The sequence below is a fragment of the Sturnira hondurensis genome, unplaced genomic scaffold, assembly GCF_014824575.4.
Source record: "Sturnira hondurensis isolate 20B ecotype Veracruz unplaced genomic scaffold, ASM1482457v3 Scaffold0010128, whole genome shotgun sequence".
Taxonomy (NCBI): domain Eukaryota; kingdom Metazoa; phylum Chordata; class Mammalia; order Chiroptera; family Phyllostomidae; genus Sturnira; species Sturnira hondurensis.
Genome location: NW_028082759.1, coordinates 93,502 through 115,612, shown reverse-complemented (window position 1 = coordinate 115,612; position 22,111 = coordinate 93,502). Strand labels below are relative to the sequence as shown.

Below are 22,111 nucleotides of genomic sequence, written 5' to 3'. Positions count from 1 at the left end.
TACTATGACAGTGTCTATTTTCGTTTAAGATCAGATGAACAAAAATTACTGCCATGTGATTTTTCTTGTTATTACAAACTTGAATCCGATTGTTATTAGTGGATACTTACTTGAACTTTAAATTGTGAGAAGTTTCTCATTGTTATACCTTACCAGAAAAAGTCCTAATTCTTTTTTTTTAAGATTTTATTTATTTATCTTTAGAGGGGAAGGGAAGGAGAGAGGGAGAGAAACATCAATGCATGGTTGCCCCTTGTGGGTCCCCTGCCAGAACCGGCCTGCAACCCAGGCATGTGCCCCGACTGGGAATCAAACCGCAATCCTCTGGTTCACAGGCCCACGCTCAATGCACTGAGCTACGCCAGCTAGGGCAAAAAGTCCTAATTCTTAAACTGATTAAATTGATAGTAATTAGACTAGACAAAACAAAACAACTTGTGCATTGTTTGCAGTTTTATTCATCGTGGTGTATTTCTTCTCAGAAGCCAACAAACTTGTTTAAAGGTTGAGTAACTTCTTTAAGAGGAAACCTGGGTGAAACAGCCCGTTTAACACTTTGTACCCAGCAGCCTTGGCTTCGCTATGCTGCACTTTCTAAGCCAGAGCCGGTAGCATTCGCCGTAATCACCATGGGGTGATGATGAGGTCTTTGCTTGGCTTTTGCTTTTTTGACCAACATTTTGACTAGCCCTCCGATGGTATTTTTCTTTAAAATAGCATGGGAAATAGGTCCTGGTAGCTGCAGGGCTGAGGAGGAGTCCAGAGGCTGGGTGGCTGGCTTCGAGCGAAAACCAACCAACCAACAAGCACGGTGCCATTTCCCCGCTATCTGTTTGGTAAAACGCTGCGCACTGCTGCAGCGCTGGCCACGCGTCCGCGTCTGCCCTTCCGGAGCCAGGCACCGCCCGTGTCAGCTCTCGCCCCACGGAGAGAAATCGGTGCCCCGCCGTGCTTTATTTCTATGAACAGGTTAGGCAAATGGAGCGAGCCGCTGCCTGTTCTCTCTGCTTCCCCTCAAAAGAACAAAGTCATCTTCATAGTTTCGGGGGGGTTGGTGAAGATACTTTGAAATATCATATATACTTACTCCCAGATGTCTTCTGTTTCATATGGAGCGGAAGTGGGCCCAGACTTGCTTTGGGGCTAGGTGGGGAAAATCTCACTGTCAGTTCTAAGTGCTTTACTGGGCAGGGGACTGAGACTCAGGACACAGTGTACCGCAGAGGACTGAGGCTGTCAACGTGGTCTTGCCCTGTCTGATGCAGGAATACAAAGTCTCCAGCTGTGAACAGAGACTCATCAGTGAAATCGAGTACAGGCTAGAAAGGTCTCCCGTGGACGAATCAGGTGATGAAGTTCAACACGGGGACGTGCCTGTGGAAAACGGGGTGGCGCCGTTCTTCGAGATGAAGCTTAAGCATTACAAGATCTTTGAGGGAATGCCTGTGACTTTCACATGCAAAGTGACTGGGAATCCAAAGCCAAAGGTGAGCTGAAAACAAGGCTTTTTAAGACGCGTATGTTCTGAGGAAGAGTTTAGCTTCCCAAATACTTCATGTATGTTATGATAAAGAAATACAGACTACCTTTCTAAATACCCATGACATAAGATATCTGAAGGACTGTAAGTTCAGGGCCAGCTTCAGGAGGCACTGGAAATCAATACGGGTGAAACAGTGATACAGTGTGAGAGAGTAGAATAGAGTAGAACGGAATCGAAACAGAAACTGAATAATTGACAAGGCGCTTCTCACACACCGACATCATTTACTCACGTGACGTCATCACTGTTAGTCCCAAAGTGCAAGTGACTGGCCTAAGCTCAGCGAGGTGACTTAACTTTCCCAGGGTAGAGCTGCTGAGTGGCCAGGCTTGAACATGAACCTCTCGCCCTGTACCACACAGAAAGCTGCTCACCACTAATTATAAAATCTTCAGCTTTTGCCCTACAAAACCAAAGCTTCCTATACTCTCCAAGGGGGCGGGGGAACACTGTTGAGAGAGGATGGTCAGAGGAACACCTGGCACTCGGGGGGGCGGGGCTGGCCTCCTGGGCCTCTGCCTGCAGGTACGTGGGTAGAGAGTTGCCCTGGCTTTAGAGGCGGACTCGCATGCCTCAGTAGCCCAGCAGAGCGCTAACAGCATTACCCTCAGCATTACGCTCTTCCCTAGAACTTGAGGAAAAAGAATTTTTAAAAATCCATGAGAAAATGGCACTTGATATTTACACTGTCACATGATATGGAAAGCCAAAAGCTGAGAAATTAACAGGAAACTGAGTCTAGGATGATTACAATCTTTAGGTTTCTGGTAGAAGGAATTTTTAAGGAAATAGAAAGTTTAAGAAAGAACATGACAATACTGAGGACAAGGCAAATGTATGGAATAAGCATACAGAAATGAAAAGCCCACTCTGGAATGAAAAGCTCAGCAGCGGTGGACAAGAGTTGGCATGGGAGTCAGCGGACGGGGGGAGGAGCGGTGACGGGACTGCTTCGACTGATGCTTTGGTTCCGTCTCCTCAGTGAGGCCCGTTCGCCACCATGTTCCTTCCCTAGAACCAAATCCCAGCCCCGAAGTCTGGAGAAACATAGGGGGGCGGGGGGGAAGGGCGGAAGTTTTCAAACCCACCCCTAATGAAACGAGACTTTTTAAAAAACTGTTGCTAGAGAAAACCCCTTTATTTTATTATTATTTTTTTTAGGGCAGGAAAATGTCTCACCACTTTGCCAACTGAAAGGACCTTTTTTTAATAAAGATTTTATTTATTTATCTTCAGAGGGNAGCGCTAACAGCATTACCCTCAGCATTACGCTCTTCCCTAGAACTTGAGGAAAAAGAATTTTTAAAAATCCATGAGAAAATGGCACTTGATATTTACACTGTCACATGATATGGAAAGCCAAAAGCTGAGAAATTAACAGGAAACTGAGTCTAGGATGATTACAATCTTTAGGTTTCTGGTAGAAGGAATTTTTAAGGAAATAGAAAGTTTAAGAAAGAACATGACAATACTGAGGACAAGGCAAATGTATGGAATAAGCATACAGAAATGAAAAGCCCACTCTGGAATGAAAAGCTCAGCAGCGGTGGACAAGAGTTGGCATGGGAGTCAGCGGACGGGGGGAGGGGCGGTGACGGGACTGCTTCGACTGATGCTTTGGTGCCCCGCGTGGTTCCGCCTCCTCAGTGAGGCCCGTGGGCCACCATGTTCCTTCCCTAGAACCAAATCCCAGCCCCGCAGGCGGAGAAACGTGCGGGGGCGGGGGTGGGGGTGGGGGAGGGCGGAAGTTTTCAAACCCACCCCTAATGAAACGAGACTTTTAAAAAAACTGTTGCTAGAGAAAACTCCCTTATTTTATTATTATTATTTTTAGGGCAGGCAAATGTCTCACCACTTTGCCAATTGAAAGCACCTTTTTTTTATAAAGATTTTATTTATTTATCTTCAGAGGAGAAGGGAAGGAGAGAAGGAGTGAAGTATCAATGTATGGTTGCCTCTCGTGAGTCCCCTGACTGGGAATCGAACCGCGATCGTGTGGTTCGCCGGCCCGCGCTCAATCCACTGAGCTATGCCAGCCAGGGCTCCTTTATTATATTCTTGACATAATTTGGATAATTGCTGTGTATTCACAAACATGATACGTAACAAATGTATTAAAAATAAACTTGCAGCTTATGAATGAAACTCTAACAAGAAATTGTATCTTGAACTTCTAAAATACAAAAAACAAACAGGTTATTTTTAAACCATATTCAAGGCTTAGGGTCACTGATGTAGTTAGAAGATTATTCAATATATTCAACTGAAGATGGGGCTGTTGTTCATAACATAACTGTGTTTTCCGGTACAAGTTTAAAAGTTTCACAGCTTTAAGACTCTTAATATTTTTACAGCTTTTTATTAGATTTTCTTCTTCATTCTTCCCTCCTCTTCCTCCTTTCCTCATTGCCCTTCTTTTCCCCCCTTCCCAGCCCCCCAGTTTATTGAGGAATTGTTTTTAAAAATACATCCTTTTTTAGTTAAAAAAATGTACTATGCCCCTGGCATGCTTGTTCTAAGTGAGACACGAGAAGACTGAAAAGAATTTCTAACTTACTCTGCTTTCACTTCTTGTACCCTCTCCCATTAGCTTAGTAAAATTTGTTAAATTTGGGGACTGCTTCTTAAATTTCATTTGAAAGCTGTATTCCAAGGATGATGGAGGTGAAAACTATGATGAAAGGAAAGAAACACCCTGAAGAGTAGCACAGTAGCACAATGCGAAAGGTGGAAACCGCGTGCTAGTCACGGCTTCTTTGTTCCATCAGCAACCATGAAACCACTACGAAGAGTGTGATAATTATGAAGTATCATGCTTTGCATAATTAAATTATTTAGAACTGGCAGTTATTAGTCTAGTTGATTAATGTTTTGGTTCTGGAGATTAAAAATATAATTTCTGTACATTTGGAGCTAACTGAAAAACTGAGTCTGGACGAGTCGCAGCAGTCAGGCCCTGATGGTTCATGCACTGACTTAGTGCTGTATGTTTCAGGCTTTTTCCTATATTACAAATAGATGTTTCAAAAAGATTTTTCAGAGTCAAAGGCTTTGACAGGGAGTTTGAATACCAGTTGTGGTCCAATTTGCATACTGATTCATGTTAAGGAAAAGTTTGTTTAAAAACTAAAGGCTCTAAAGCAGGTTTTTTCTGTTAGGAATCAGGAATGCTTTTGCTTGCAAGGAACAAAACTGACAACAAAGAACTTGTGTTTTAAAATGGGGTGATTTATTTTCTTCCCTAGCACTAAGTCTGCAGGTGGGTTGATGCGGGCATTAATTCAGCATCTCAACCATAATAGGGATGCTGGCACTGTGACTCATGACTGTGGCCCTATCTTTCAACTGTGTATTTCAGAAACTAAACAAAAATAATAACTCAATCATGAGAGGTGCACTGACCAGTCAGGGTGTCCAACCTTTTGGCATTTCTGGGCCACACTGGAAGAACAGTTGTCTTGAATCACACATTAAATACACTGAGGCACGTAATTACAAGAAAACCTCATAATGTTTTAAGTAAATGTATGACTTTGTGCTGGGCGGCATTCACAGCCACCCTGGGCTGGACGCGGCCCGAGCACCACAGGATGGCCACCCCTGGGAAGGAAGGGAGATGTACAGAAGAGGCCATTTGGCCATTTAAAACAATTTTTACTTTATTTTTCTAGCAACACCATGTTTACATATTATTTGAAATCACATTTAAAAACTGTTGTGTTTCCTTTAACGTAATGGGAAGGGCCAGCAAACTTTCAGTGGCTGACCCTTGATGTGAATGAGAGCCGTCCAGTCCACGGCCGCCAACCCGTGGCCGCCTCCCTCCCCACCACCCTGTCTTTGTCTAACACAGTTCCGCGGGTTGATTAGAGTCCGGGTCTGTTTTTGTTCTCTAAACAATATTTTTATCTTCACTTTACAAGTGATACATTGTAATTCACTAGACTTGAAAATAGAGGAGCAAAATACATTACTGTCAAATTCAATATAGATTCCTCTACATAACGAATATCTGAATGGAAATACCTACTTCCATACATATTGTCAAAAGTAGAAGGAGGATATATAATTTTTTTAAACCGAAAGAATGAAATTTGCCTGCCACCTCCTTTTCCCACTCAAAAATCAATTCCTCTTCAGCTGTCTGGTTAACGCTGCCACGTGAAAACCCAGAGCGGCCCCGCAGACCACACAGGTGCNTCAATATAGATTCCTCTACATAACGAATATCTGAATGGAAATACCTACTTCCATACATATTGTCAAAAGTAGAAGGAGGATATATAATTTTTTTAAACCAAAAGAATGAAATTTGCCTGCCACCTCCTTTTCCCACTCAAAAATCAATTCCTCTTCAGCTGTCTGGTTAACGCTGCCACGTGAAAACCCAGAGCGGCCCCGCAGACAGGTGCTGTTCATCGGCCGCCCAGACAGAGGAGCACTGCGTGCAGCCTTCACCGTCCGTCTGTTTCCTCTCACAGATCTATTGGTTTAAAGATGGAAAGCAGATCTCTCCAAAGAACGACCACTACAGCATCCAGAGAGACCTGGACGGGACCTGCTCCCTCCACGCCGCAGCCTCCACCCTGGACGATGACGGGAACTACACGATCATGGCCGCGAACCCTCAGGTAAAGGAGGGCCAGGGTCCTGCAGCAGTTCCGCGTGCAGCTGCCCCTTGAACAACGCGGGTTTGGGCTGCACAGGTCCACTCGTACGTGGGTTTTCATCAGTAAATACTGTAAATGTATTTTCCTTATGATGTTCCTAACATTTTCTTTTCTCTAGCTTACTATATTGTAAGAATAAAGGACATAATACAGGTAACATACAAAATATATGTTAATTGACTGTTATCAATAAGGCTTTGGTTAACAGGAGGCCACTTGTTTGGGGGGATCACAGATTATATGCAGGTTTTCAATGGTGGGGGTCAGCGTCCCTAACCTCCACGTTGTTCAAGGGTCAACTAGAGAGTCCTTACAGGCATTTATTTGAACAGAGGAACTGCTTAATGAAAAGGTGGACTCATACCTCTTTGACTTTGGAACTATTTTCCCGATTTCTACATCCATCCTGGTTTGGGGGGAGAAAAAAACCCCTTTTCTCACGACTGTCTGTGTAGCCCCCCAGGAGTCTTTCTGTGTGAGTGATTCGGGTGCGGGTGCGCACTCTTTCCACAAGGATCCCTGGGGGCCTGATGTGTGCACCTGTTACACAGGTGACGGGGCCTCGGGGAGGAAACAAGCAAGTCCTGAAACAAGATAAGCCAGGAAACAAAGTAAACTAAACGTAAATAATATCACTTCAGCGATGAATCAATTGACTACTTAGAATGTAACAGGCAGCTACCTGGGTGTCATGGTCCCATCCAGAACTGCAGATTCTCTTTTGCTGAGTATCTGATATATTTTAGGCACTACACCGGGGACATGGGGCACGAAAATGAGTGAGAAGTGGTGTTGTGCCTTAAGGGCTCCACGTGTGACAGGCGATTTTACGGAGTCTGCAAGTCAGTGTGGAAACCACAGAGCCTTTACCAAAAAGTTACATTTCAATGTTGACTTGTGGTCAGGTGTGGCGTGTTTGAGGGAACAAAAGTGGAACCTGTGATTTTCTCTTATTGGAGTTTCCTTGACTATTACTAACAAATTTCAATGTTCGGTTCTTTGCCGTTTTAAAAGTGAACTCAACAAAATCAAAACATTTCTTCACATTGGGATCTGTAGTCCTCTTTCCCTGAAAGGCCGGGATACACTGTGGAGACACAGTTAACTGCTCCCTAAACACCTGCCAGTGCTCGGGTCCGCCTGCTGCTTTCGAGGCGTTTCTCCCTGGCAAGTTCTTCAACTGTCACTGCAATTTTATAGAAAAAACAAAGAAGATGTAAACTATGGCTATGAGTCTGCTTCTAGTCTTCTACAAATTAAAACTTTTCTTCATGTAAAGATTAGTGTAAGTCACAGGCAGCAAACGCAAGGCCCGTGGGCTGAATCTGGAGCTCTGAATAAGGAGAACTCTGGAGCTCAGCGGAATATTTTCCCACCTGGGTTAATCTTTAGGGAATAAGAAACACAGGAGGCACTGCTGACTACACCCACATCCCACTTGAGACATGGGACTGCGTGTCACGCTCAACACGTGTCACACTCAACACATGCCATGCAGGCAGTCTCACGGCTCAGTGAAACGACGAGAGATGGTGTCACACCAAACGTGATGCCAAAAGGAGGGTCCCAGAGACAGTTTGCTCTAGACTGCAATCCTGTCTTTAAGACAGAACTAAACCTAAACACGGATGTTTCACTTTGTTTTGGTCTGTTGCTAAGTTACTCTGCATGGCACTTAGATTTTGGAATTGTTTTGCAGTTTGGTGTTTCCTAAAATCGCAGTATGTGTACAAGTGGCAAGCTTTTAGATCTGTGTGCCACAAGTTAAATTTCATAAACTAGGAAATATAAATGTCATTTCCGCATTATACAAATAATTGGCCTTGCACAAGGCATCAAATAATCTTTAAAAGCTGGATGCTTATTTACAGAATCACTTTAAAAATTCAAACTTACTACTTGTACTATAGCCTTAAACCCTGTGGTTTGTTTGGAATAAGAAAGTAACCCACAGCAGACATAAATTTAGAAAGACGGTTTGTTGGACGTGTTTTGTTTCAGCATCATAAGGTTTCCTGGCTCATTTCAAGCTTCGCTTTAAACAGTCACTTCCATTATTAACTCATGTGTCAATAATAAAGCAGGAAGAAATGAGAAAGTGAATAGCAAATGCAACTGCATTAGTGTGCCCCAGAGCTGACTAATTGTAATAATTACTAGGGTTACCTGGCACGTTAGTAGGATTATAATTGCTTAATGCTGATGCCGTATGATCTTCCTCATAAGTAAAACATTAAGGCTTAAAAACCTGAACTTTCAATTGTGCCCATTGGAGGCATCTTCAAAAGTGCTTCACTGAATTCTGGATTTTTTTCTAAATTAAAATGTCAAAAATTATATATCTTGTTCATTTGGGTTCTGGTCATGTGCTGATCAGTAACATACAGGGTGGGCAGACGCAGGCTTACAGTTGTGCTTCTGGAAAATAATACAATAATTGATAAACAGTAATACAAGAATAAACTATGTTTCCCATACTCACAACTGTACAGCTACTTTTACCCCACCCTGCAGTTAATCAATACTGTATCATCAACCTAATAACTTCGCCCCCAAGGCCATACCTTTTGCCTTTATGTTCAGAAGTGGAAATGATGTAGGAGTTAGAAGACGACAAATGGTAACCCATTCCTTTTTCTTAAGTTTGGGAAGTTAAGGAGATATCTGTGGCTGTATTTATGTACATGGTTCTAAGTAGCAGTGAGAATCTTGAAAACACTGTAGAAATGTGTAATGTTTAGAATAGTATGCTGCCTGTTTGCTATTTTTTTACAACATAAATGATTCAATATTAACTTCCCTTATGGATCCTCTGGGTTTTCAACCCCAAGGAATAAAACTCTATCCAAGGTATACAAATCAGTTGTTGAAGTAGCAAAGCAAATAGTAAGGGAGCCACATCCCATGTATCCGTCCAGCTGAGGGTCCCTGTGTGAAACAAAACACACACTAGCCTGCCCTCAGGCTCCACACGGACCGTGGCTCTTCCGTGCTCACTGGTTGGAATGTCTACCACGACGTGTCAGTGGGTAGTTTTCAATGGGTGTCTTCTAAGCAGGTCACATCTAGATTTTGGTAACGGATATAGATTTGGAAGGGTTAGATGAAATTGATTTTCAGATTTCAAGCGAGCTTAGAGACTCAAGGGTTTGCCAAGAACTCAGCATATGAGAAGTCATACGATGTGGCCTGAACTTCAGCTACGATTCATCTAAATTAGAAGTAATTCCCCTTCATAATGTTATCCTTTGTGCAGAGTTTTAACTGTGACCTTGACAGCCAATATTGTGAATGCTTGATGAATTTATACAGAACCCCTCTTGCCACTGCTACCTGTCTGTACTGGCAAGTTGGAATGAAAATAGAAGTCAGCGTAAATTTTATTTGGACTGTAAATGCACATGGGGGCTGCTCTTCAACCCGGAGCTGGAACTCCGTCTAATCAATAAGTCTGCTTCTCATTTTTCCTTCCTTCCTGTTCCCTTTCAGCCATTGTCAGAATGTATAAGTACATCCGCTCATTCTCCTGGGAGAAGAGAGGGGAAAGTACAGGAGAAAATCATCTAATTTGCTACTCTGCCCATAACAGTGAAGAAAAAAATCGGGAGATGGGGCTAAAACAGAAAGCCCACGTAACAATGTGTGATTTATTCATGTCATCTGGGTCTTGTAAACATTACTTTTGTCTAACAATATGGCGGCACTTACCAAATTTTCAATTAGCAAATTTTGGAGAGAAAACTTTTCATCAGATAGCCCTTTATCACAGGACCAATATATTTCAGGAACTTAACTGCTTCTGGTCTTTAAATCTCAAATATGTGCATTTCATGCAGACACAGGGCCCTGTCTTCATCACGCTCTGCATACTTATTTCATGATGCTCATTTTATCATGCTGGCATCAGTATATGGTTTTTGGAAGGGGTGGCCCTAAGATTTAATAAGTACATTACTGAAAGGATCTGGCAGAAAACTAAATCATCCAGTTTGATTTGGAAATTAGCTACAACCAGCAGCTGCCTGACTAAGAAAGTGGAGTCATCGCAAGGCAGTAGTGTCTTGCTGCTCAACTCCATGTGTTAGGGAGACGCAGCAGATCACAACGGACTCAATGAAGGCTGTCACTTAACTACCATCCTAGACAGAACAGAAAAGCTTATTCAACTCAGAGAAAGTTCACTCCGGGGGCGTTGGTGTCACTGCGAACGTGGCACATTGATTTGTCAATAACGTCTTATGGAGAACAGAATGAACAGAGAGTGCTTAATGGCCAGTTACTTTGCACAGCAAATAATCCCTCTTCCTGGTGTCTCTGACAGGGCCGCATCAGCTGTACTGGACGGCTGATGGTACAGGCTGTCAACCAAAGAGGTCGCAGTCCCCGCTCTCCCTCTGGCCATCCTCATGTCAGAAGGTATTTCAGTTGTTCTTTTCCATAAGTGTTACCGTTGTCAGTAATTTCAACACAACTAAAAGCATGGCGACCATACAAGTCAACTTAGTTTGAAAACAGAATGTGGACACAACCTTAGAGTCTGTGTGCACAGTGTGCGGCTCCCTGATTACGCTCCTTTGCAATTCAGAATGGGGAAGGGACCAAACATTTACTAAAGTGCGCTATGGCTTCTCAAGTACACCATCACTAGTTTGTTAAATAAGGCCCACTTTATACACGAAGAAAGCAAGACTCAGCACCTTTAAATGGCAGACACATTAATGGAAATGCTAGTAAATGCTACACAAACATTCAACACCAAGAGCTATATGGACTGACCGTTATAAACTATTGCCACAAGGTTTCTCAAAATCGTCTACTTGCTTATGTTCATTTTTCAGTTACTTAGTTCAACAGTTTATTTTAGAACATAATCTTATGAGAGTTTTCATATTTTAAATGCTCTACAAATATCTGCTAACAGTACAGTGTGCTTTTCCATTCCTAGTAGCCCTGAGTTTATGAAAGAATGCTGATGGGATAATAAGAGGTGGGGATGGGAAAAGGATATTACTTCTTAGTAATGTATCTGCACTTAAAAAATAATATGGTAAGTCAATCAGCCTGTCATCTTGGGTGCCTATTTAGATATTTTCCAGACAGAGCACGTTCAAGTAGTCCTGACTATAGAGGCTACAGATGCGAACATCTTTGGTGAAGAGAACAAATAGTAAGTTAGGCTCACAGAAGGTACCCAGGAAGACCTGAGTACCGACAAACAAATGCGTATCTACATCACCTCCTGTGACCAAACCCACAGAGCCCTTAGTTCAACACTTGCAAGACAATTCTGGCACCTAAGCACATGCAAGTTTAATTCTATTTTGTTTGTGCTAATATCTGTTCACTGGCTCCTAGGCCAGTATCAATGCCTGTAACACATAGTTAGTATATCCATTCCCTTGTATTATTTTATTCTGCTTTTTTATGATCTTCAATATATTTAGGCTTTCCCATTTGCAACTGTCTCCTAGAAAAGCATTTAGTTCAAAAATTAGATCTGTCCTTGTAGAAGAATAAATTATATAAAAAACCCAATAGCTATTAGCCTATTATACCAATCTTTCATTTGTTCCACTCTTACTTTTTCTAGTTAAGTGTTTTTAAACTTATCTTCTAATGATTACAGGCAGAATTTGCATTCAACATCTTGCTCTTTTCTTAAGTCTTACCTGCCATTACTTTAAATTGTATTGCTCTTAAAGGTGTCTCTAGCAACAAGAAATAAGACATACATAAAATCCGAGAGACCTGCACAATTTTATTTGAAAGCAAAAAATAAGTGTCTTTCGGTACATGGATAACCAATGGAAAAGAAAACCCGCCTTAATATGCAATGTGTTTTCCTGGTTAATATGAAAAGGAATTTTTATTAAAAAGATATTAAAATTTTATAAAATATTAAGAACTTTTAATTTCTCATTCAAAATTACAGGGCAAAGTTACAGGAATTTCTGTGGAAAAAATTCGGTCATGGTGTAAGGAGCAACAGTTGCTGCAATTTCTCATACAGCTTTACAATATTTACTTAGGAACAAACAGGTTACTATAGACTACCCCATTATCTCCCATTTCCCCTTATCTGATTTATACTAGCTTTAAGGATTAGGAGAGCAGAACTGTTTAAGACCTGCAACTAGCATACTGTTCCATTTATGATAAACTTCCAAAAGAGACAAAATTTGCTTTGCTAACCCTTTTTATATGTAAACCTCAGGGGTAGAAATCGGGCTAAGGTATTATATTACTACCCCATGTACTATTAAAAAAACAGATGACTGAGAGCCTGAAAATAACTACGGTCCGTCTATCTGTCTTGTTCCAAGGCCTCGTTCTAGATCAAGGGACAGTGGGGATGAAAACGAACCAATCCAGGAGCGGTTCTTCAGACCGCACTTCTTGCAGGCTCCTGGAGATCTGACTGTGCAAGAAGGAAAACTCTGCAGAATGGATTGCAAAGTAAGAGTTTGTTACTTTCTGTAAATCTGTTGTCTCCCTTCTCCTCTCATCGCCATTTCTCCTTAGTTCCTTTGGGGGAAATTAAGTGAAGTGTACATCTTTAAAAATGTGTTACAGCTTAAGAGAAGAAACAACTAGTGAAACATAAGGGATGTTTATATACGGTTTCGAACCATTCTTTTCCTTTACTTGTAAATGCTTACTATATATGTTCGTTACTTAGAACCCTATGTAACATACTCCAGAAAGTCACTCGAAGGTTTTACTTTTTTTCATTTTGTTGAAATAAATGTATTAATTACTCATATGTCCTAATCATGGATTAGTTGGGCTTCACTATTTATTCATACAAATTTTACACCCACATATTGACTCTGACTTTTGCTCCTCCCACTTTCTATTCCTAGAAGAGGTGAGAGCGACAGCCTTGTTTCGCCCATTTGACAGCAGGGCTTCTTGACTCTGGGTGTTCAGATTTCTTTGCATGTGTGAACTCTGAAACCGAATACAAAAATGTATGTGATACAGCTGCCATCAGTTTGTCAAAAGAGCTTAAGGCCAAAAATGTTTTAAAACTACGGCTCTTAAACTTTTTGTTTTTTTTTTCTCCATTTCTTGGTCTTAAAATTTAGCTCTTAAGTATGGACAAAGTTTTTAAAAATTATTTGGGCTCCCTCTGCTGGTTCTCTTTGGGACTGCACAACACAATTAGGTGTTTAGAGGATTTGGGCATTGTTTGTTTTTACAAAAAGTAAATCTGGGCTTGTAGAAATGTGTAAAAAGAAAAAAAGGATCTATTTAAATTATGACATGATTATAATGACCCTACATTCCTGGAATCGGGCTTTCTTTTCTTACCCAACCAAGAAGGCTGGGGTTGGTAAAGGGTAGTAGAGTCGGACATTTTCCCTTTGCCTTCACGTGAATNGTTTAGAGGATTTGGGCATTGTTTGTTTTTACAAAAAGTAAATCTGGGCTTGTAGAAATGTGTAAAAAGAAAAAAAGGATCTATTTAAATTATGACATGATTATAATGACCCTACATTCCTGGAATCGGGCTTTCTTTTCTTACCCAACCAAGAAGGCTGGGGTTGGTAAAGGGTAGTAGTCGGACATTTTCCCTTTGCCTTCACGTGAATAACGTGGTGCGCAGGGGCCCCGCAAACTGGGGGGGCTGACAGTGCACGGTGTTTTGGGCGTCTCTCCTAAACAGACTGTGGCCTCGGCAATAGATGGTACTGCTTGCCTGGGTTCTAACCTAGCACAGTGAGAAAGGGCAGTGCCACTTCATTTCTAAGTTTGGGAAAGGCCTGGACCTTGACCAGAAGTACCCACCAGCTCTTCCTCCAATCCATGACCTTTCAGCAAGTAAAGCAGTGTATATGGAGAGCTGGGGATAGCAGGTGGGCGGATGGGACCCTTCTCAGAAGCTACGCTGCCAAACTACTGATGTTAGCTTCCAAAATCTCTTCATCTTTTAACCAGTAATTTAAGTTTATGTAATATTTTTCCTTTAAATTCTCTAGACTTTTGCAACATGTGTGGGGAAGCATCTTTTAGGTATGTAATATAAATGAATATTACGCAGCAGGAATGGAATTTATGAGTTCTCTGGCTGATTTTGGCACAGCTGGGTCTTCAAAACAATTGTTTTACAGTCCAGCTGACATCTTTTTGTAGGTTAGTTCCCACTAGTAATGTGGGGTAGAGTAAAAAGGCCTTCCTTAATGGCGCTTGTCTCCCCATTCAAAATCAAAGGCAAAGCTGTAAAGAGTTGACAGATGGCAACCATTCCTACCCTTCACAGCACAATCGTTATTAGCAATTAACTGTGCTTTTGTCTGATCCCTGGTCAACACAACACTCGTGGTCTCCACATTTTACGATGCTTCCATTGTAATGCAAATTTGTTGATATGGCTTTCTGGGTAATTGTTTCAAGGATTATCAAATAATAATAATAGCCCAACTTGCTGACGGATGCATTTACTCATGTCTCCATAGCTATGGCAACTCTTTGATGAGAAGCTTCATAGAATGTAAACACCAGCTGAGTATTTGTTATGGTTATTATGGTTGGATGTCTGTTTTTCAGAGAGCTCAGGGCTCTAATGTGGAGATCATCCCAGTAATCTTTATAACCCTTGGTGAACTAAGATGATGATAAAAGTTTTTTTAATCCCCATTTCACATTTCTCAAGGTTGCTCTTTAAGAAATGTTTAAAAGTGAGCCCACAAGTGCTTAGGAAGCCACTGAAAGGTTTTAAGCAAAAGAGTAAACAGAGCTGATACTAAAAGCTGTCTTCTGTACTCCCGACGGAGGAATTGATGCTGGTTTCTTAGGTATGAATTTAATTGTTTTAATCCTGGAGACATTTATATGCATTTTCTTTGCTTCAGGTCAGTGGGTTACCAGCCCCAGATCTAACCTGGCAACTAGACGGAAAGCCCATCCGCCCTGACAGTGCCCACAAGATGCTCGTGCGTGAGAATGGGGTGCACTCTCTGATCATTGAGCCGGTCACATCACGCGACGCTGGCATCTACACGTGCACAGCCACCAACCGAGCAGGGCAAAACTCATTCAGCCTGGAGCTTGTGGTTGCAGGTAGGCTCAGCTGTGAACCCTTTCTTTCTCCATGAAGGAACATCAGATTTAGAAATGTAAAGTAATTCTGCATTATTAATCAATATGGTAAATAAATCAAACTGCTGAAAAAAATAAATTGAATCACCAAAACAACCAATTAGGATCCACTGAAAGGCTTAGCAAACTAGAACATCAGTTTTTTGTCAGTGTAGCCATTAGTATCTATCCCTCCTTTCTCCCACTAGCCTGGCGAAGAGAGGGAGGGAGGACCTGGCCTTGTCCAGGCCCTTCCCCTGGTGGGTGTGGGCTCCACACACCACACCTGACACACAAGAGTGTCCTTACCCGTAGAATTAGAGCCAGCTTTTAAAGTAACGACGCAGTGTGCTCTGATTTCAAAATCCAAAACTGTATTCATTTCATCACCCACAATGTCATAGTCACATTACTCAGATTTTCTTTGGTTGATTATATTGTTTAGTGGTCTGAGATGAAGTCTTACCCTTAGATAAGGACAATGTATTTATGGAAAAGTCTCTACCATCCTTAGGAGTCGAGCATAACTAAAGATTCTGATATCTGTTCTCTCTCTCTCAAAAAAAAAGAAACGATATTTATTTGTCATACGTCTATTTGCAAAGCACCTCCTATACATCATCTCAGTCTTAACAGCCTTATGAAATAATTACAGCAAATTTCCTTCCTAAGTGAGATCTGTTCCCACTTCCCCAAAATAGCCTAGGCCAAGTAGTCATGTAAAGTCCAATAAAAAACACAGCTCTCTACATAACTCAATGTCTTAGATCAAGAGTGTCAAAGTTATCCTCTCCAGGGGCCACATCAGCTTCCCAGCTGCCTTCAAAGGGCAGAATGCAACTTCCACTCCTTAAAAGTTAGGGAGTGGCTACATACAGTCATAAAATTATTTTGGCCCTTTGAAGGCAACTGCAAGGCTGACGGGGCCCCGGTGAAAATGAGTTTGACACCCCTGCCTTAGTCTATAGTCCTGGGTATTTGAAAATTTCAGGTAGAATATTTTTCTTTTCACCTGTCTCTCCTCATGGCTGCTTTGCCGTGACATTTGTCCTTCCAGAGGACAGGAAGCAGTGTAGAGAAAGGCATTCATCCTCAAACTCAGTAGGTAGCTCAGAAGAAAATAACTAAACCTTCTCTGAACTTGTTTCTACCTCAAAGAAAACAATTTCCCATTGGATGATGATATTAGAGTGCTATTAACAATCAGTTTTTGAATTTTTCAGGCTACTGAAATTATCCTTTTTTTATGGGTTTCTTCCTTCAAGGTAATAAGCTTGTCTTTTGATACCCCTTCAAAGAATACAAATCGGAACCTGTAATTTATAGGTAACTGTTCAAAGTTGCCAATTTTAGATGGAGATGCCTCTCCTTTGTTTTTCCTTTCTTAAATCCTATGGTACTTGAGCCAGGACTTCCAGTGTTCAGAATCTTAATAGACGCCTCTCCCTGTTACGTGGAATGTTTGCTAAATGGATCAAATTCCTAGAAACACTTGTCCTCCTCAGTGCCACTAGGTGGCAGTGGTTGGTAAAGGCTGTGCCTGCACAGTGTGAAGCCATCCCAGATGCTAGCGGTGACTTAGGAGTCTCATGCAGCCTGCCAGGCATTCTGTGGAGCAGATGGCCAGTGGACTGTGTGGGCCTGCCAGACCTGAATTAATTGAGGACACAAATGAGTGGAATGAAGCATAGTAACCTTTCTTGGTAAAAGAATGATTTGGAGAGAGGCCTACCATTGCACCACCTGAAGTGAAAAATGGTATAAAATAAAACATCTATTTAAGCAATATTTCAAGAAGCTTCTGAATTCTTTGTAGCGTTCCCTTTGCCTATCACTGATAGACCATCCATGTCATGTTTTCTTAGCTAAAGAAGCACACAAGCCCCCCGTGTTTACCGAGAAGCTGCAAAACACAGGAGTTGCAGATGGGTACCCGGTGCGACTGGAATGCCGTGTTTTAGGGGTGCCACCGCCTCAGATATTTTGGAAGAAAGAAAATGAATCACTCACACACAGCACTGACCGAGTGAGGTGAGACTACACAATGACTTAACCTAATCCTAAAAACACACAGTGTATATAGCACGTAAATCTCTGTAAGAGTTATGCTATTGATGACTTCAAAGACAAACTCACTCTTTACCTTAATGTATGATTAAGCTTTTAAAGAGCAGCTGTAAGTATGGGATGAAGCATATTCCAAATAATTTCACTGTGATTTTTTAAATTTATCTTTATATCTAAAAGAAAAGATGAATTCACTTGCTACAGTGATGACAGAGAAACTCGTCGGCGGTTTTATAAAGGCAGATGCTTAACTAGAAATTAACTGCACAGATTTATTCAACCTCTTGACGTCTGCCCTTCTCTCCCATTAACTTTAATGGGACTGGCGGCCTCTCCAGAATCAGTATGACCCTGTTATCGGCTACTCACACAATTGGGTTTTTAATGATCTAATTAAAAATGATGCTTCATGTCCAGAGCCACTTTTTAAACATTTAGAACCCTAATGACTTTCTCCTTTTCCCCAGCATGCACCAGGATAATCACGGCTACATCTGCCTGCTCATTCAGGGAGCCACAAAGGAAGACGCCGGGTGGTACACAGTGTCAGCCAAGAACGAGGCCGGGATCGTGTCCTGCACTGCCAGACTAGACGTTTACAGTGAGTGCCGCTTCCTCTGATTGCACTGGTTCATCAAATTGTGAAAAATGAGGCATCTGAACAGCAAATCACACTACTGTTATTTAATCTTATAAACAACTCTAGTGGGGATTCCTGGCCAAATTTCATGTTGCTCTTTCTCTTTCTATTTATAGCTTCTCAACATTAATAGTGAACTACACCAGGAGAACAAATAATCAAGTATCATTCAGAAACTTTGCATGTTGACTTCACTGATGTAGGCTAGTCAGCTGTGGCTTCCTTACCCGAGCATTAACAGTAGGCAAAGGCTTAACCACATGTTTTCACATTATACTTGTTACTGTGTTTTGCAAATGACTGCCTTTTTTAAAAAACTTTTTTAATATTATAATCCTATCACAGTGTCTTACTGATTGCACTCTAAACATGTATACAATCGATTCAGTAATGCATACTTTTGTGGCTTAGCGCTTTCCCGGTGAATATATCTTAAGCAGCTGAACAATAGGTTTGTGATTATTTGTGTATTCATGTACATGCATCCCAAATTTAAAGAAAATCATTTTTATTAAAGTTACAAGCTAGTACAATAGCAATATGTGATCTATTGATATAAAGAAAACCACTAGAAAAAAATTAAGAACTTAATTCTTCTTGAATAAGAAACAACTTTGAGGTACCTCAGAAAATGAATGACCAAAAACTTCCCTTCCGTCTCATTCCTTTCTGTTGATCAGCGTTAGAAGGCCCCCCCAGAACACCCACCTATTCTCACTCTTGTGGCGTTCATCCGTTATGAACTCTGAAGATTACAAAACAGGTGGGAGGTGAATTAGGAAATTCAGAGACTGTTCCAAAGGATTTCCTGTGCTGAAGCACGTATGTGCTTTCAAATAAAGATCAACTATACTTTGTCTTTATTATCTAGCTATTATCATCCCACTGTCCTATGGAGAAAATAAATCTGCAACATATGAATAAAATGCAAAACCATCCTTAAATTTTAGGGCTTCTACCATGGATGTGCTCACACTTTCATAAAGAACAAGTGCCTGGTGTGTGTCAAAAGACATTCTGTATTTACTTGAAACACCTGAAGGCTGTCCAATAATCTTGGTTAAAACATCCTTTCCCCCCCTCTCTTTTGTAGCCCAGTGGCATCAGCAGCCACAGAGCACCAAGCCAAAAAAAGTACGCCCCTCAGCCAGTCGCTACGCAGCACTTTCGGACCAGGGACTAGACATCAAAGCAGCGTTCCAGCCTGAAGCCAACCCGTCTCACCTGACACTGAACTCCGGCCTCGTAGAAAGTGAGGACCTGTAGTCTGACACCCTTGTCAAAGCTCTAACACTGAACGGCCTTGCCTTGACCAACATATTCCTTTGTCACACTATGTAAAAGGCAAAAACATACGTTTGACTGCAGGAAATAAAAAAGAAACAATGAAATACTTTTCTTACTTGATATACCAAACTTAGAGTTGAAGTAGGAGATGCTAATAGAAATGTACACATTGCACGGGAAAGTCACATTCGTCCTCCAATTTAAAACTTGTGAGCTGCTGTGATTAAAGTGGTCTAAAGCACTAAAGGAAACCAATGTTCAAAGGTAACCACAATCTGTATTATCAAAAGGGCCTTTAAACACTAGTATTAGGTGCTACACAGCATGAGAGTGTGGAATACTTAACATGAGGCAGTTGTACCACAAACAACACTAAAATGATTCTTAAGTGGCAGTGTATTCAGACAGCTACGGTGAACCAAGTGCAATATGTAAGGATGAAAAAGGAAAGAGGAAAGGAAATCCAAGTAAATGCCTCGCAAATGGCTTTATATTAAATCATAAGGAAGGAATTACTTGCCTTAAATTTTAATAATATGGAGAGTTCTTGAACAAGGGTAACACCTTAGTTCTTAACCTTTTTTTATGTGTTGTATTTTCTTTTCATGCTACCTTGGTAGAAAGCTTATTTACAAACCATATTCAAAGGCTAATTTAAATATAAATAATATAAAGTATTCTGAATAGAGCAGAAATATATTCCAGTCCATTCCAGGAAAAGCATCCAAACCACCCAAACGACCAAGGCATAAAGAATCAGGAGGAAACAGGGGTTTGGAAGGGATAGAAAAGAATGAAGGAAAATGCTACCAGCATACTTACTACATTGTATTCATTTAGATAAAAGTAGAGGTGGCGGGAGACATGTGAAAGGCCAGGCTCTTCCTCGGTTTTCTTGAATATTAACCTAACACTGTGATTCACAAGTCAGGGAATCTAGGGTCAGCTGGAAGTTGGAGCACGTGTGCTGTGGAAATTCTAGTGTGTCTGGAGCTTGTGTCATAGCTGAAGATTTTAGATGTTCAGAGTAAGTTGAAAGTGGACTGAGACTGCAGGGCTGGCATAAGTGAGGCGCTGCCTGCAGCGTGCAGTCTCCTCGAGGGAAGTGCAGACTTACAGACAGAAACAGGTCTGTGCCGTGATGTGTTTTTTTCAATGGCACCAAGATACGGTGAATGGAAAATATCAGTTCACGTCCCTACTGCCACGAAACCTTACTTTAGGATGGCGCTGTGTTCTGAGTAGTGTATAAAGGTATCTCAGCAAAGACTGATTTTTAAATGCATATGACTCTGCATCAGCTAGACTGAGTTGATTCTGACCAGACTTGATGGTTTTAAGTCGGAACCAATAAACTTTAAAGAGGAGAAAAAAACAATTTGGCCTAATATTATAAAACACAAGGCTTCAATGGTACTTTGCTATGAAAAGAAAACACTGTATTCCTTATGCAAAACACATATTATCTTTCATTCTTTATAATAAAAATGTTGAACTCTTCTTAGCTCAGTTATTCAATATGTAGTATTTTTAAAGTAATTTTATATCTGTGTACCACCCCATATATTTCATATTACTGCTTCACATGTACAGCTTTCTACTTCCTTGTAAGAACACCAACCAACCAGGTTTTAAATGACTAATAGGCTTGAGCACTGGGTGGCGGATATGCTATGCAAAGTGGTATAAAGTTTCTTTGACCACAGTTCTATGCATTACTAATGTGGAATTTAACAAAGTCCCTCATGGACCTGTCTATATTGTTGTCGTATGACTTATGTCATATCTTACTTGCCAAATTTTTCTGAATGAAAGTTTTTTGCTAATTTGCTGGGTTTGGGATTAAGTAGCATTACTTTGCCACCTTTTATGTTGTATTTATAAAAAAAATAGTACTATCATACTACTTTGGATTGTTGTGCTGGTGTAATGTGGATTAAACATCAATAAATATTTAACAAATAACAGTTGCCAGTTTGTGAAGCAAAATATTCAGTTGTTTTCGTTTCCTAACACTGCAGTAATAAATTAGTACAAACAGAGGCTTAAAACCATACCTATTTCTTAGCTCACAGATCTGTAGGTCAGAAGGAGGTCAGGTGTGATATGGTTGGATTCTCCACCCAAGGTCTGACAAGGCTAAAATCAATGTATCCACTAAATTGTTCTCATCCGGAGGCCATGCAGCTCCTCCAGGCCACCTGCACCCCAAGCTACCTTCAAACTCAGTGATGAGCATCCCCCCATGACAAATCCTTCTCTGTGAATCTCCAGTCATCGGGGGCGGATGTCCCTTTTCAGAGATCACCTGATTAGGTCAAGCCCACTTAGATTATCTCTCTTAACTCACTGGATTTGGGACCTAATTACAATTGCAAAATCACTTCAAAGAATTTGTGCTTGAAAGAAGGTGTGTGCACAGCAGGAGATGGGAGATCACGGGAAAACCTTACAATTCTGACAAGCACATCAGTTTATTACATGTATGCATGTAGGTAACACTGGTGCATGTGATGGCCCAGTAAAAGTATGCTATGACCACATACTATATCCCCTCCCTTAGAAAATTAAACATACAGCCCTGGCTGGTGTAGCTCAGTGGATTGAGCGCGGGCCTGTAAACCAAAGGATCACGGTTCAATTCCCAGTCAGGGCACATGCCTGGGTTGCAGGCCAGTTTCCAGCAGGGGACACACGAGAGGCAGACATACATTGATATTTCTCTCCCTCTCTCCTTCCCTTCCCCTCTAAAGATAAATAAATAAAATCTAAAAAAAAACCCAGCATGCTGGCTCAATATGGCAACACAGGAGAATCTACAAC

The 22,111-nt window shown here is 41.3% G+C and overlaps 1 protein-coding gene across 2 annotated transcripts in view; it reads left to right on the top strand.

Annotated features, from left to right (window-relative positions):
- Positions 1 to 20,650, top strand: part of PALLD (palladin, cytoskeletal associated protein) — a 205,110-nt gene extending 184,460 nt beyond the window's left edge. For both annotated transcript variants that reach the window (XM_037058242.1, XM_037058243.1), the window contains 8 exons: positions 1,266 to 1,487; positions 6,025 to 6,174; positions 10,535 to 10,629; positions 12,537 to 12,669; positions 15,069 to 15,276; positions 17,160 to 17,325; positions 17,829 to 17,962; positions 19,095 to 20,650. In XM_037058242.1, coding sequence (XP_036914137.1) covers positions 1,266 to 1,487; positions 6,025 to 6,174; positions 10,535 to 10,629; positions 12,537 to 12,669; positions 15,069 to 15,276; positions 17,160 to 17,325; positions 17,829 to 17,962; positions 19,095 to 19,267 — 1,281 coding nt within the window. In that variant the 3' untranslated portion in view covers positions 19,268 to 20,650. The remainder of the gene's footprint in view (positions 1 to 1,265; positions 1,488 to 6,024; positions 6,175 to 10,534; positions 10,630 to 12,536; positions 12,670 to 15,068; positions 15,277 to 17,159; positions 17,326 to 17,828; positions 17,963 to 19,094) is intronic.
- The last annotated feature ends 1,461 nt before the right edge of the window (positions 20,651 to 22,111 follow it).